This window comes from Grammomys surdaster, unplaced genomic scaffold, assembly GCF_004785775.1.
Source record: "Grammomys surdaster isolate TR1022 unplaced genomic scaffold, NIH_TR_1.0 125951, whole genome shotgun sequence".
In the NCBI taxonomy this organism is placed as follows: domain Eukaryota; kingdom Metazoa; phylum Chordata; class Mammalia; order Rodentia; family Muridae; genus Grammomys; species Grammomys surdaster.
In genome coordinates this window covers 2,919,816-2,936,734 of record NW_021620772.1, presented here as the reverse complement: position 1 = coordinate 2,936,734, position 16,919 = coordinate 2,919,816, and the positions used below count along the sequence as shown (strand labels likewise).

At 40.3% G+C, this 16,919-nt stretch overlaps 1 protein-coding gene across 1 annotated transcript in view; it reads left to right on the top strand.

Annotated features, from left to right (window-relative positions):
- The window catches only part of Frem1 (FRAS1 related extracellular matrix 1), a 148,672-nt gene extending 141,930 nt beyond the window's left edge, over positions 1-6,742 (top strand). The window contains exons 36-37 of the mRNA XM_028753636.1: positions 1,070-1,155; positions 4,097-6,742. Of these exons, the coding sequence (XP_028609469.1) occupies positions 1,070-1,155; positions 4,097-4,296 (286 nt within the window). The 3' untranslated portion in view covers positions 4,297-6,742. The remainder of the gene's footprint in view (positions 1-1,069; positions 1,156-4,096) is intronic.
- Positions 6,743-16,919: the final 10,177 nt, after the last annotated feature.

The following is a 16,919-nucleotide window of genomic DNA, read 5'->3' as shown; positions in this document are numbered from 1 at the left end:
CGAGCCGGCAGGACGGTCGTCGTGATTTTATTTTCTTGCCATTTAGCTTAACTTTTTTTTTTTTGAATTGCATTTCCTCTTCTGTCACTTATGTGGCGCGTGGTTCATGAGTACTGTGGTGCTCATGAGGAAGTCAGAGGAAGACTTAGAAGACATCCCGCCTCACTTTATCAATTGGAATAACTGCACATCTACAGGGCACACTGTGCTGCGGAGCTAGAGGCGGATGTTATACATTGCTTCCTCTTTGAACCCGTTTCTTTTCAAGAAGAAAATAACCTGCTGGTTTTTATCGGATTGCTTTTAGAGAGCTTTAAATAAGCTCCGCTGGGGAAGTCAGATAACAGAATGCTACTTACAGAGATAATTCAGATGGCTTCAGTGTGATTCACAGAGAATTCTATTTTGAGGGAAAATGGTGAATGCTGTCAGGAAGAGAGTCTCTAACTTCTGTGAAATGGATGAGGTTTGACAATAGAGCTAGTTTCATACGAGACAGGGAAAGGCTCGTATTTGTGGGGATATTTAAGTAAACACACCAACCTCAAAATTTAGACCTCCCTCAAGTCATATTATCTGTGAAGAAAATTGGGGTAACTTACTAATCAAATTATGTGGATGACTGTCAAATTCATACCAGCTAATTTTTTTTTTTCCTGTAGGAGGGTCAGAAATTCAAGCTATGTGTGGAGTTTGGGGCTAGCCTGGGCTACATGAGACCCTGTCTCCAAGAAGGAGGAGAAACAGGATGATATTCTTCATAATATTTTGATATGAAGTAATTGATCTAAATAGTCTTTACAAGCAGACAGTTGTTAATTTCCAAGAAAATATTCTAATTGCCTTGAACTATGATATAAATAGAACCCATATATAACATAACTGTTTACTTGGTGTTGTCCATCCCCTACCCCATAGGCCATCAAACCTAAGCTAGAATGTTAAAATCTTGGAAAAGCTTTTTCTACATACTTAATAGTTTTCTTTGTATTTCTGTTACGCACATCATATGAGCAGCAATGTAAACAGTGAGTTGCTGAGATTCCTATTTTCATTTGTGTATGTGCAGGCACCAGAGCAACCTTGTGACCGTATTCTCCAGGAGGCATATGCAGTGGCTATGGGCTATCAGTGGAAGAAAGCCCTTCTGGATAGGCAAGTATTTGCATTCTTCTGAGCAGGAAGCAAGCACACAAGCACAACAAACTGATGCCCATCACTCCTTCCCGTTGGCCAAGTGATTGTAACTTATGATAACATGCAGTAGTAAGATGGTCAGTCAGTTAAAACCATCGGAAGGCCTGGAGTACGGCTCAGCGACAGGGCATGTACTGAGCACATGCAAAACCCTGAGTTCAATTCTTAGCAACCTAGGGGGAAAAAGATCACTTTAAATGTTTGGCTTTTGGGCAGAGTAGTTTCATTCTTGGACTTCTATGTAAAAGACATAATTAGGGATATGGTCAGACTGACATAAAAATTTCAACACATGGCATTTCTAAAATTAAAATATTTAGAAATAGCTAGAGAGAAAATTATATTACAACATACCTATGTGAAGGTGAAGTTATTATTTATTCTTATATTATCTAGTAAAGCTGTAACAAAATGTCTTGTGTGTATATTAATTGACTAAACAATTATATATTATAGCAAGATATAGTGCATTGCATTTGTGATCAGGTACTAAGTGAAAAGGAAGAATTCCTAGCTATATAAAGCATCGAATAATTTTGAATAAAAAAGAAATTTATGTGCAAGTTGGATGGATAGATGGATAGATAGATAGATAGACAGACAGACAGATAGATAGATAGATAGATAGATAGATAGATTATAGCTACATGCTAAAGTTGAAACTGGTTTACTTCTAACAAACAATACAGATACCTTGAATTTTATTCCTTGATTTTTCAAATTTCTAATATTTTCTCTAATTTTGGACAGTTATAACAAATTTTTACAAGTTCCTTCTGAGACAGAATTCTCAAGGTGCATCTGATTCAATGTTTCCACTACTGTCTTTGAGAGGCAATGTATTTGGGATAACAATTATAATGCTAGTCTTTGATTCTCAATTTTTTTCTGTAAGTTTCATTGGGTCTTTAGATGGTGTACGGACTGAACACGTTTATCCAGACATGGTCGTAGAGTATTGAGTTAATCTGGAGCATAATTTCTGTATGTCCATAATGATTCTAAAGCTTTGTGTTCACAAAAGCACACGTGATCTGATCCATAATCCAGGGAAGTAATCCAGTGGAGGTCAGGGTGTTTCTGACTGAAATGGCAGTGGGAGAAGGCAGCATGCTGGTGGCCAGAATGGTTGTCACAGTTAAATCTGAGTGACAAGATGTCAGACTATTCTGCGATCACAGAGAGTTCTCCCACACTTTTTTCTTTTTTAAAATTCTGTTATGAGAAGTAGAGAGAACACTTCTTTAAGCAAATGTTACAGATACTTACAACATTCGAGTCTAATTTTCAGAAATTGCCAGTGGGAGTAGAGCAGAAACGAGAAAAAAGGCTGATTTTTATTGGAATTGTAGCAGATTGAAGCGTGTTAAGCTCCAGACAAGAAATGATATGTCATCAGCTACTTCTGAATATGAAGATGAAGGCTTTTAAAGAATGGGAACAAGGAATAATGGGTGACACAATGTCTGTTTCCCTGTGATAGGAGCTTTGTGGGTACGGGACAGGTATGGTAATAACAGCCACTGGAGCTGGAGGGATGACTCAACAGGTTAAGACCACTGTCCTTGCAGAGGACCTACGCTTGGTTCACAGAACCCACGTGGCAGCTCACAACCATCTGTAACTCCAATTCCAGAGAATCTCATACCTTTTTTGGCCTCTTTTGGCACTCCACAGACATGATACACAGACCTACATGTAAGCAAAATTACTTACAATAATAACATACGTATATACATAAAATAAAAATAAATTTAAAAAATAGTAGTGGCCATTAAGTAGACACCAAGATATGTTAAAAGGTTTTTTTAATCTTAAAATATAATTACATAATTCCCCTCATCCCTTTCTTCCCTCTAATAGTGGGTCTCAACTTGTGGGTTGCAACCCCTTTCAGGGTTGAATAACCCTTTCACAGGGGTCACCTAGGAATGCTGGAAAACACAGATGTTTACATTATAATTCATAACAGTAGCAAAATTACAGTTATAAAATACAACAAAATAATTTTATGGTTGGGAGTCACCACAACATAAGGAGCTGTATTACAGAGTAGCAGGATTAGGAGTGTTGAGAACCACTGCATAACATTCCCTGTCCCTGACTTGCTCATTCTCAAATTCATGGCCTCTATTTCTTTAATTGTATATATTATTATAAATATGTACATATACATATGTATGCATATTCTTGAATATATAAATAAACCTATTCAGTCCATACACTGTTACTTATATGTATATGAATTCAGGTTTGACTAGTTGGTATTGAATAACCAGTTGAGGGATTTTTCCCCATGAAAGACTATTTCTCCCACTCTCAGCATTCTTTAGTTGCCTACAGTTCTTCGCCTATGGTAAGAATTTTACATGGGCTATCATCTTTAATCTTCAACAAAACTATGCATACTCTTTTTATGCTCATTCTTTAGATGAGAAAACTAAAACTCAGAAAGGTTGAGTAACCTACCCAAAGAGGGCAGAATCTGCTTGCCTCCAAAGTCTAACATTCTTAGTTGTGTCCTATTTTGTCCTCAAATCTTCTTGATTCTAGAACTAGAAGTCATATTCACTCATAACTCTGCTTAGTACCATAAGCCAAGGCAGGTCTGGTGGTCTGCACCTGTAATTACAACTAGGCAGGGTCTGAAGTAGGAGGACAATGTGTTCAACACTAACTGAGGGATTTAGTAACACCATACCCAAAAAGCAAACAATAACACAGCAGAGGAGGGAATCTAACCCAGTGGTAGAGCACTTGCCTAGCTGGTATAAAGAAATCAGTTTCCTACCAGTTCTGAGAGGAGCAGCAGGAAAAAAAGGGGGGTTAAGCCAGCCATGGTACCTGTGTTTAAATGGAATAAAAATATTTGTCGTCATATTCTCTTGGCTCACATTAGGCTTGAAGAACCAAGTGCGAACTGGCCGCTGGGAGTGGATTGGAGGTGAGCCTGTTGCTTTCACCAGCTGGAGGAGAGGGCCCCCTCAGCACCCGAAACATGGGAAGAACTGCATTTTGGTTCAGAAAAGAGGACAATGGCAGTCAAAGAACTGTAGCAGAGGCAAGGCTCACAATTTTGTGTGCTCAAGGAAGCTCTGAATGTGACCTGTGATTTCTCATCTATCTACTTAAAGATCTATGAGTATTGCAATGCATCGTTGTGCCTGGCTGGGTATGTCTTTGTGAGTTTGTCAAGTAAATCTGGGAGCTAGATCACCAGTCCCAGGGAGATGACTGTATGAATGTGCCTTTCAAGATGAGATACAACTTCTGCGTCTCAATATTTTTTTCTAGGTAAATGTCTGCAGTATTATAGGCTATAATATTTGCTTCTTCTGGAAGATTCAGACTCTTTCCTATGCCGACTTTCAGGAAGTACAAATTTCCATGGACCTTAAATGCTTTTGTCTGTAGACCTCAAATTAATTCATCCAGAAAGATCGGCATTGCTGGTGCTTCTACTACAGAGTCTGAGTGATCTAGTCCTGCAGATCCATTAAACCAAGGTCAAATGCCAAAGACTGGTTGGTTTTCTTAGGTCCTTTAAATGTGAACTTAAACCCAGAGGCTATGTGTAGACAAAGGGGTTGTTTTGAATGGAGGGGTCTTTCAGGAGGATGCTCAGCTGCATAGGTCTAATGAGGTAGGGTCAGAGGCCTGCCTCTCTTTGAGAACTCAGATGCAGGCAGGGTCCTGCCTCCACTAAGGAAATCAAACCATTCCATTCATGAGACATGCTACATTCCAATACAATTATGGCATTGTGCCAATCCTTGACTAAATATTGGGTTTTCCTATCTTCCAAGATCATGTGAACTTTGAAGTAGTATCTTCATCTCTATTTACTAGGTTGCCAAGCATTTTAAAGGCTATATGGAATAAGGAGTGTATATGAGTTTGGTTGACATACAGAATAAAAATGCCATTCCCTCGGAAGCTCCCTCATGAACTTTTCAAATACTGGAAACAGACCCTTTGAAAGTCCACACCACACTCTTGGAAAGGATTTTGATGTGACTTTGAGCCTTTAAATCCATAATATTTGCAGAGATACTCTGCTAATTAGATTCTCTAATAGAAGGTGCCTTATTAATTTATAAACTCAGTTGAGTGAAACATTTTTGTAGCAATGAAGCATGCTGTGTGTCTCTCAACAATCCCTTCTGGAACCCAGGGTTAATTATGGGAAGTTAGAACGTCCTTTTTGAAATGTTTATTAAAATTTTTCTTTTCATAATCTCTAAAAAATACAGCTGTGCCAAATATAACTTGTCATATGAGCACCAGTGTAACTTTAGAATTAAATGAGGTGTTCAAGTAGACTAGAGCTTTAGGGCAGACTTTTTAAATAGAATAATAATATCTCGAGTGTTATAGACACTAAAAATGGCTTAAGAAAGTCGTTCCAGTTTCTGGATATAAAACATGACAGGCTTGCTTCATTGCTGCTCATTTATCAAAGTTTCGGTTCATAGAAATTTTTACCTAAGGAGGTTAGGATAAGACTCAGACATTCTGTCTCTTGCTGAAATCCAGATGTAATTGCAGAGCCGGGTGCTCTTAGCTCAGAGGCTTGGAGACGTCTGTAGACAGTAAACGCAAAGGCCTGTGGAACATAAGGATCCTTTAGTGTTTAGCCCAAACAGGCCAAATCCTTCCTCCACTCCAGCCCCAGCCAAGTTCCTCATAATCTACTAGCTTCTGCACTCTGCAGAGCTAGTGGGATGCAGAGTGCAGGAAAGAGGGTGGAGTTCTCCAGTTCAGATAGTGAGGAATTCATTCTAAAGCTATTCATTCTTTTCCGTTAAAGCTGGAAATATAGAACTACGCCAACCATGCTCAACCTGGGTGGCATGGCCAGTTTATTAGACTTTCCTGCACTGAAAATGGCTTGGCCGTAATTGCAAGCAGTTAGCCTAGGGAATGGTTTGGGGTTTATATCAATTAAGAAGAGACCATCTTGAATTTTTCTGGATCATGAAAGTGTTGTCAAAATAAGAAATCAGGTCTAAGTGATTGGAAGAACACACTAGTTCAGGCAAGCTTAGTTTCTGGACATGGCATGACCTGACTGTCAGGGTCAAGTAGGACAGGCTGGAGGTGCAAATAACCAAGAAGAACATACAGGAGAGGTCTGACTATCACCAGCCCTTCCCCTGTAACTTGAATGCCCACTCAGGAGCTTCCTACATGCAAGAACATACATGCAGCTCAATGGTATAGAACTTCTCAATTTTGTTCTGATATTTGATCTTTAAAGAATGCATAGTATATGTTTACTGAAGATATATCTTAAAAGCTGGCACTAATCACTTCCTCCTCTTCCCTGGAGTGGTAAAAACAAACTGAGCAACATTTATTTGTATTTCTAGTTTAGTTTATTTTTAATACAGCCCAAATATGCACGTATCTTAATGAACACTGTGGTTCTATGTAATTTAAATCATCAACTGGTGCTGACTAATTTCTGTAGTGAAGTAGCATATCAAATGCACTGTATCTAGTGTTGTGTCAAAGCCAATAAAATAAACATGTCTAATTCTCAGCTTCTGTACCTTTCGTTTGTCATCTTTTACATTCTTCATTGGGCCTCGCAGATATCATCTAATTGATGTCACTTTGCTTTTTCAAGACAGCCTTTCACTGTGTGGCTGAGACTGTCCTTAAGCTCACGATGCGCCTGCCTCAGTCCCCCAAGTGCTGTGATTAGAGCCATGTGTTGCCATCGGTTTGTATCTTAAGGAGGCTTTCTTTTTTAATAAGACTAGCTATTAGTTATTAGCTTCCATGCATCATATAGTAGCATTGTTCAGTGGTGTTGAATATGCAGCAGACACCCGGCATTGTCATAAAAATCTAGAGCTAAAGCACTGAGTAGTGTAAGATATTACAGAGCGTAGATGCAAGTTTCTAGAAGCTTTAAAGCCTGGAGAACATTTTTGTTTTTTGGTTTTGTTTTTTTTGTTTTTCAAGACAGGGTTTCTTCCTGTAGCCTTGGTTGCCCTGGAACTCGCTCTGTAGAACAGGCTGGCCTCAAATACAGAGATCTACCATCCTCTGCCTCTAGAAAGCTGGGATTAAAAGTGTGCACCACCACTGCCCAGTTGACCTGGAGAGCTTTTGACCGGAAAGGAAGTTGTCATGGAACTTGGCTATTACGTCATCTCTTTTCAGACTAGGAGGGAAGCACACTCGGGCTAACGCTCAGGCCCATTTCTGTGGTGCTCTCTCCAGATTAAGAAATGGATCTTCATTCCCAAAACTTATCATAAAGGCTGTGTACTTCTGAATTCATGCCCCCACGAAGGAGATGAGAATGAAGATTTTAAAATTTAGTTTATTTGTTCTAGCTTTTCTCCCTAAACAATAGATAGTTTGTGTCTCTACCATAGATTTCTGGAGCAACAGAATTTAAAGCGATATCTCTGATATCATCTTATCCGTTACTCCCATTTTACAGAAGAGAACAATGAGGTCCCCTGAAGTGAGAGTTTCTTGCTCTGGTCTACAGAGTGAAAAAAGCAGCATCAGGACTGACAGCTTAGAAATGATGTCAGCAGGATGGGGACATAGTTCAATGAGTAACATGTTTGCTATGTTTATCTAGAACATACTGAGATCATGCATGTTCTTCACCAGCACTCATGTCACAATCCAGTGTTGGGACTTATAATCTTAGTGCTGGGAGGGGGTGGAAACTGGGATGTCCCCAGGGCACTCTGGCCCACCTAGTCTAATGGATAAGATCAGGTCCAAATGAAAGGTCAGCTAGGGCCATTATGCACTCACCACACACACACACATATACTAGCTTCTAGGTACATACACCCTTCCACACACACACTGGCCTCTATACACACACACACACAGAGTGATACAAAGACACACACTGACCTCTATGCACACATGCACACACAGATACAGTCAGACACACACAGACATACACACTGGCCTCTATGCACACACATGCATACACATATACAAACACAGTGGCCTGTACACACACACACACACACACACACACACACACACACACACACACACTGGTCTCTATACACAAACATACACAAATGGTAGGCTGAATCACTTTCAATAGTAATATTCAGGTGGTTTATTGTATTCTAGCACAATATTTTTGAATAATGTTATAAAATTTATGAAAGACACACCCTAAACCATATGTTACATGATCCTACTTATATGAAGTGCCCAGAACAGGCAAATTTATAAATCCAAAGTGGATCCGAAGTTTTTAAGGTGTCGAGAAATCGAGGGCTTGAAACTGACTCGCCATAGGTATAGAATTTTCTTTTGAGGAGTTGGAAATACTCTGGGATTAGGTCTTGGTGATGATTACACAATCCAGTGAATACACTAAAAATGATTGCAGTGGAAGCTTTATTTTATAATTTGTTGAGGTTAATTTGTTGAAATTAAAACCAGCACATACTAAGTAAGTACTCTGCCACTGACCTTATCCCCAGCACCAGAAAGAATACTTTACGTTGATGAATTTCAAACTGTGAAGTGCTATGAAAAGTCTCCAGATAAAATTCATTCGTAAAGGCTGGAAATGGGATGTTGGCTCTGCTGTGTGTTTATCTGCCTTACTCAGAAACACCTTCCCTTTTATGCCTGACGCTCACCCGGATTTTGTTTGCTTGTTTGTATCATTGGTTCACAGGCAAGGAATGCTAAATTTGACATAGTTTTAAATTGGCAGCATTGCCTCACTGGTCTTCTCCTCCCTCCCCATCAATCATGGCCAAGAACCGCCACTAATAGCAGAGTGTGTCTGGATGTCGGTAACATCCAGAACACCATGATTTTCATGAAATTAATTTTACAAGCCTTTAGAGTAGGTTTGTTCAGGAAATGAATATACTATCCTCATAACTTACACAGAACTGTTCATTTTGAACAGCTTTTATAGGCCCTATACTCCGCTAGGAAATAAAATGCCGTTTATCTTAAGACAGAAAGGAACAAAGATCAACCAACACTTCCATTAGTGGCCTCATGGTAACCTGCAATACTTTCCAGGGAGTGCTGCCTGGGTCCACCTTTCTCTCCCCCCACACCTCTCCCCACTGCATTTTGGCCTTCAAAGGGCAGCCTGGCTCAACTCACTGTATAGAAAAATCACGTTAAGACTGAACTACATACTGCTTATAAGAAACATACTTTTAATATAAATACGCAAATCCACATGAAGTAGAAGAGCTGAAAGAGATCTGCCACCTTAAACCTAGTCAAGGTTGGAGTGGCTGCATTAATGTCAGCCAGCATAAATTTTAGAGCAAAGAATATTGCCAAGGAAAATGAAGATTGGTTTATAATGCTAAGGGATAGATCAGTAGTGGAACCTTGTGATCGGAAACATACATGCATTTGGTAACAAAGTTGAGAAGTACACAAAGCAAAGGCTGACAGAAGGGAAAGAAGTGGACAGATCTGTCTTCACAGGCAGACATGTCAATACCCTTTTCTTTAAAGTCAATAGAATGAGCAGTGAGGAAATCAACCAGGATGCAGAATCTCATAGCTGGTCACTGCAACAATGTAACTGAGATTTCTGGAAGTATCTAGAAATACTGAAATTTATCTTTAAGTGCATGTGAAACACTTACCAGGACAAAGTGTTAGGGCATAAACACACAATATCTGTGGATTTTTCCAGCCCAGCAGAATATGTCCCCTAGATATATTGGAATTAAATTAGGAATCAGTGACAAAGATGTTTCTGGAAGATTCTCTGAGTGTTTACTCACTACACTGTATACTTCTTTAATGTGTATGTTATGAATAAAATTTTAAAAATGAAATTTATAAATATTTTGATCTGGATAAAATTGAAAATATATCAACATTTGTGGGATGTCATTAAGACAGTACTTAGGGGAAATTTTGTAATAGTAAGATCTTATACTAAAAAGTACATAGATCTTCACCCAACAACCCACTTCTACCTTTATAAGAAGGAATAGCTGGATGTGGTGGCACATGCTTGCCTTTCATCTCTGGTCTCAGGAGGCAGCCTAATATCCATAGCAAGTTCCAGGTCAGCAAGGACTCCATTGTGAGACCTTGTCTCAAAAGAAGAAAAGTAAATGAGGAGGAGGTAGAAGTAAGGAGGTAACAAATGTCACACTAGAACACCAAGGAATGTCAGGAGCAGAGGTACACAGAAGCAGAGGCAGGAGTCCAAGTTCAAGGCTGACCCGTGCTATGTGATAAAACCATGGCTTACAAGTCCAAAGGCTCTGTGGTAGAGGGCTTCTCTGAAGTGCGAAAGGTCTAGGGTTCCATTCCCAGCACTATAAGAAAAACAAGGAAGAATAGTAGAGAGTAGTAGGTGATATCACCGAAACCAAAATGATGCTTCAAAAAAAGTTCTGTAAAGCTCTAGCCAGACAGATCAGGAAGATACAGATTACTAATACCAGGAATGGGTCAGTAGCAGCCTTAAGGTGTTCTTAGCGTATTACAGCTATTCTTACAATAACGGGGACTATCAGGGATAGTTCAGTAGCATAAACACAACAATCTAAATGGAATGGACACTCTGAAAGCACAAACTCCTAAAGCTCAGTAAAACACACAGACAACTGGAAGAAATCCTAACATAGATGGAGCATTTGAAGGCATAGCTCAAACTTCTCTAATCTGTGTTACCTCAAAAGCTCATAAAGACACCCACATGGCTTGTTTACTTGTTCACACAACAGTGGACATGTATGGGACATGGAGTTTATCGTTGGGGCTCTTACAAATAAAACTGCAGCAAACATTCACGTGTTAGTCCCTGGATGGGTATAATGCTATCTCTTCCCTTATACAAATACCTAGTAGTACAATGGCCGGATCATTGTTGTATAGCGTCTGCTTCTAAGAAACCACAAAATTGTTTTCCAAAGTGGTTACACCATTTTCTGTTTCCACCAGAAGAGTCCAAGTACTTCAGCCCTTCCAGGTGCTCACCAGCACTTACCATGGAGGTCTGCTTCCACGAAGCTGGTAGTTCTACCACACTGTGGGGTGAATTGAGGTTTGCCAGGTGACTAATGGTATTATTATTATTTCTTCATGTGTGTATTTGCCATCTACAGATCTTTAGGGAAATATCTGTTCAAATTCCTGCACCATTAAAAAAAAATTTAATCGGGCGGTGTTGGCACACGCCTTTAATCCCAGCACTTGTGAGGCAGAGGCAGGCGGGTTTCTGAGTTTGAGGCCAGCCTGGTCTACAGAGTGAGTTCCAGGACAGCCAGGGCTACACAGAGAAACCCTGTCTCGAAAAACAAAAAAACAAAATAAAACAAAAAATTCAGCTTTACTCTGCATAATGAAATGTTTTCTTCCAATTCTTGGCTTGTCCTTTCATTCTTTTAGCAATGTCTTGGTTGAGAAGTGTTATCTGTTTGCATTTGTTGTTGGGTTTGAATTGGTCAGAGGATTATTTTTAGAAGCTTTTGTCTATATTTATGAAGGACTTTCTTCTTCTCCCTTTGTCCCTCCATCTCTGTCTCTGTCTCTCTGTCTCTCTGTCTCTCTGTCTCCCTCTCTGTCTCTCTGTCTCTCTGTCTCTCTCTCTGTCTCTCTGTCTCTCTGTCTCTCTGTCTCTCTCTCTGTCTCTCTCTCTCCCCCTCCCTCCCTCTCTCTCTTTTGTGTGTGTGTGTGTTTTAAGAAAGGATCTTATGTGGTCCAAGATAGCCCAGAATTCCTTGTGGACCCAAGGATGTCCTTGAACTCTTGATCCTCCTGTTTCTACCTCTCAAGTGCTAGAATTGCAGGCATGTGCCACCACACCTGCATTTTTTTCTCTTTAAGAAACTTTATTGTCACTGTTTATAATTGACAAATAATAAACTATATATCTACATATATCATTTGGCATAATATTCTTATGTCATTTCTTATAATTAAGATAGTAAATACAGGACTTGAGAGATGGTTAAGAGCACTGGCTGCTGCTCTTCCAGAGGTCATGAGTTCAATTCTCAGGAACCACATGGTGACTCACAACTATCTATAATGTGATCTGATGCCTTCTTCTGGCACGAGGGTGTACATGCAGTTAGAGCGTGCGTGCGAACATACACGCGCACGCATACACACACATACACACATACACACACACACACACTAAATCCACCTCTTTCAAAAGTTTCCTGTGTCCCTTTGCACTCTCCTGATCTTTCCAGTTTGCTTCTCCCATCTTAAGGTAATACCTGATCAACTTTCTGTCACTGTAGATTGGCTTATAACTTCTAGAATTTTCTATAAATGGACTACATATGCACTCTACTATTTTTGCCATTCTCTTTCACTTAGCATAATTATTCTCAGAATCACACCACTGACTAACTGCAGCGGGGAGGAGGAAGTAGAGGGTGAGAACTGGCGTTTTAAGGTTCTATATCACAAGTGGTAACTTTCTCATGTGTTAAAGGCATTTGTGTTCAATGTGGAACTGTTTTTAGGAGATATCCAGATGACTACGAACTTTGAAGTCCCAGGATGCCTTGCTTTCAGACAAGAACTACGATGTACAAATTCCATTCTAATAAGAACTAAATGAAGGCATGATGTCTCATCTGACAGAATAGAGTGTGTGCTGTGCTAATGTTGGGTGAGAGCTACTTCCTAAGAATGGCTTCTGAAGCCACATTATTGAAATTTCCTTCAGCATTTGGCAATTAGGCACACATTTGCTGCATGTATCAAGAAGGATATGTTTATGAATCATGCATCAAATCAATAATGATCTAAATGGGGCTACACGTGGAAAGAAGAGTGGTTGGGCCTACTCAGGAGTGAGAAAGCACTCAGGGCAGAAGCTAATTAACAGTAAGGACCAGCAGGGAAAGCCTCCCAGTAAATGCTTTCACCCATTGCTTTTCTACCCAGCAGAATCCAGGTCATTTAATGACCAGACACAATAAGCCTTCTTAGGGTTTTGCATTAAGTTAAGCTGAACTTTGTGTAAAGGTATCTTAGCCTGCCTACATTTATGGTCAGCCTGGGGCCCAGGCTCAAGCAAGGAGCATAAATACAGCCAGGTTTGCTCCATTTTTTCCATTTTATTGTCAATGTTTTTACACACACACACACACACACAGAGTTTGTCTCCTGCCATCTTGTTACTTAATTCCCACACCTAGAGGTAATATTATGTGTAATATTTTAATATTTATGTTAAAGATACTTAAGATTATGTTTCTGCATAGGTGTTGCCAAGATAGTAAAGCCAACTTTTATTTATAGAGGGTAGAAAATATAAATCTGTCCAAAACCTTTCATGAAATGAAGGTTTTAATATTTTCAAAGAGTTGATTCTGGTGCCTGCTTTTGGAGAGCCTCGGAGAAGGGCTGTCAATACAAGGCGTCATTGTTTTAGGTTTCTGATTCATGATTTGCACCCCCAACACACACATACAACTTTCCTTTCTTTTGGCAACTCCTCCTACATTCTGTCCTACACTTGGCCCTGAGTCAGCTGAAAGCTTTGCAAGTTGATTTTCCGTCCCATCTGAATTACAGCTTAGCTGCGGAGCTGTTTTCCATGTGTTTTTAATCATTTGTCCATGTGTTATGAGCTTATAGGGACAATATGGCTCCCCCAAGCTGCCTGCATTGTATAAGCAGAAACTGGTAAGGCAGCCAGGAAGGGAATCGTTTACAGACAGATGCCCCCTGCACTCTCTGTTGGTGATACACCACCTCCATCTTCCAACTGGAGCACAACAACTGACAAGCTGCCTAGTGTTACCTGGCAGGGACATCATCCTCCTGCCTGAGTTCCCTTTCTTTAGGCGTGTCAAAAGCCTTCCTCAGAGAGTTGTCTACAAACTGTGGCAGTATGACAAAGTTCAGATACCTACTCTGAGATGCAGCCAGCTTGGGGAATAAGGAATGGTTTATTCTGAATCCTTCCAGATTTAATGGAAATTTGATTTTTAAAATAGAGTCTAAAGCATGAGAATTAAGTATAAGTCCTCTAGGACAGAGAGACCCCTCTCAGAAAGTAAAGCACAGCCAGTCTGGTGTCAGAAGTTTCCATGCACACTGCTGTTAGATTTGGGAGATTGAAACAGACATTCACAAAGCTAACTGTATAGCTTGGGCCAGGAAAAGAAATGAAACAGAAAAATGTGTTCAATCAAACACCCGGGCTTGGTGCTGTGAACCCTGCAGACTCTAGGAATGGTAGTCCTGACCCTGAATAATCATCTCTCTGTAGCTAAGAAGATACACAGGGACTTTAGTTAAGCCCAGCTCTAGCAGTCATGAAATGACTGAAAAAAGGAGGACCTAGTCCTAAGTTGGGACACATATCTGCAATCCCAACACTAAGAGTTGGAGATCTACATGGACTATGTAGAAAACATCTTTCTCAAAACTGGCAGCAGGCTGCTCTCGTAACTTAAAGCTTTGAGAGCCTCATAGCTTTCACCCTCTCCCTGATGCTCATCTCTTCCCCTCGTCTACTTGGACTGACTTTAGGAAAGATGAATTAAATGCTGAGAGTTTAGAAAGGGAGAGATGTGGTCCTCAAAGTAAGGAGGAGGTTTTAAAGAAGTGGAGGTCGGAGACTGAGCACAGAGCAGTAAGAACTCAGAGGTTGGGTTTGTACAAACAGTCATGTCACTGAGTTGTGGATGCAAGTGAAAGCACTGGAGGGCGGAGCATGAAAGCTTTTATAGATCCAGGGACACTTTGAAAGAGTTTGAGGCAGTCTAACATTATGAAAACGCTAATGGAGGTGGCCAACAGAGCTCTGGAGGTGACCAGGAACGCTGGGGAGATAATTAGGAGAGCTTGCTAGAGAACTATTCAATGAAGTGAAGAGAGAATGCAGTTCTGAGGTGGGAGGCAGGAAAGGAAAGATGAGCTGATAGGGTTTGAGGTAACATGAGAAACTTTCATCCGATGGCTTTTGTCTTTCTCTGTATAAGAAGGGGTAAGGTATTCGCTGAAAACGAGGGCAGGACAGAGCAATCAATGGGCTGAGATAATTGGAGTTTAAGTTTATATGGAGGATAAGAGATGACCAGAGTAATAAGATAGAGTGCCGAGCAGAGGAGAGAGAACGGTGTTTTGTGCAGAACCAATTTGTCCCGTCTTCCCATTGACTCTGGCAGTAGCATGGTGATACTGTAGCCAGGAATGGTGAATAGCTGCATGTTTCCCGGGTTGGAATCTGTAAAGGGCAGGGAATAGAGAACAGTACAGAAGTCTAGAGTTATGAACCATGGAACCCAAGCTGGATAGGGAAGAGTGTGAGGACCAGAAGATTCATAGATGCAAGTTAGTTAATGACCTCACCCATTCACTAAACCAGTGCTTCTGAGCACAGCGTGAAAGGAACTGACTTACATCTGAGCTAGTGACAAGAACCATCCATTCGATCTTTTTGTGACTCTAAAATCCAGAGTAAGGACAGATGCTAAATAAATGTCCACATAAACATTCTTTGATTAGAACTGTGGTCTATGATAAAGTAGATGCGATGTTGTCGGGAAAACCTAGTATAAGAACTGAAGCCATAGCAAAATGTGAGTGTGAAACATTCGTGTGACTGCTCAGAAGATCGAAGCTCTTGTATGCAACAGGGGTCAGAATATTATAGGTGAGGAGGCCAATGGAAGAGGAGGCCACTGAACTCTGGCCTCAACTTCTTTAAAACCTCCTCCTTCCTTTGAGGACCATCTCTGCCTCCCTAAACTCTCAGCACTTAATTCATCTTTCCTGAAGTCGGTTCTAAGTAGATGAGGGGAAGAGATGAGCATCAGGGAGAGGGTGAAAAGCTATGAGGCTCTCAAAGCTTTAACTTACGAGAGCAGCCTGTTGCCAACAGGGTTGAATAGACATGCATGTGATACCAATGACGTGTTATCAGTATCACACGGTCAAAATCTATTCCCGTGGACTCAGAATGACAAGCCAAGAGGCATTATTGTTCTTGGTAAAGACTGGAGACATACAGTACCCCAAAGCATAGTATTCACAAGCTCAGGGAGCTCAGCTCAATCATGGTAAGGACAGGGAGTCTATGAGGGAGAAGGGACCAAGGGAAGGGTCACATGTTACTGTGGAACTTCTTTGTATTATTTGAATCTGGTTACTTATGACCCCTGCAAAAAGAAAGGAGACTTGCGTAATGTCTACTGTATCTGGTTCTCCTCAGTGAATACTTATTGAATAAAATGAAGGGAAACGAGGTACAATTTAATGTGTCCTGGAATTTTGGAACAGTTCTTAGAGCCTAAAAATGATTCTTAGCATAAGAATGGTGTCTGCCTAAAGTTTTCTTATATATTGAATAAGTAATACTTATTGGTAGAAATTAGAAGAGCTACTGGCCATGGACAAGGACATTCGTATCATTAGTCACTACCATTCTAAGTGTTGGCATTCACATATACATTGTACGACTGACTGACTGACTGACTGAATGAATGAATGAATGAGTCCAGGGCACGGAATAGAATTGAGGAAGAGGATGCTTCTGGAGGTGTGCTTTCCTAAAACAGGCCAGGAGTGATGTTAGAAATAGTTCTATATTTTAAATAACTTACTAAACTAAACTACTGAGAGAGTGGTTTGAAGGAAAACCACTTGCTCCACCTTTCTCCTTGTTGTTTGAAAACTAAGAGAGAGAGAAAGAAAAGAAGAGAGAGAGAGAGAGAGAGAGAGAGAGAGAGAGAGAGAGAGAGAGA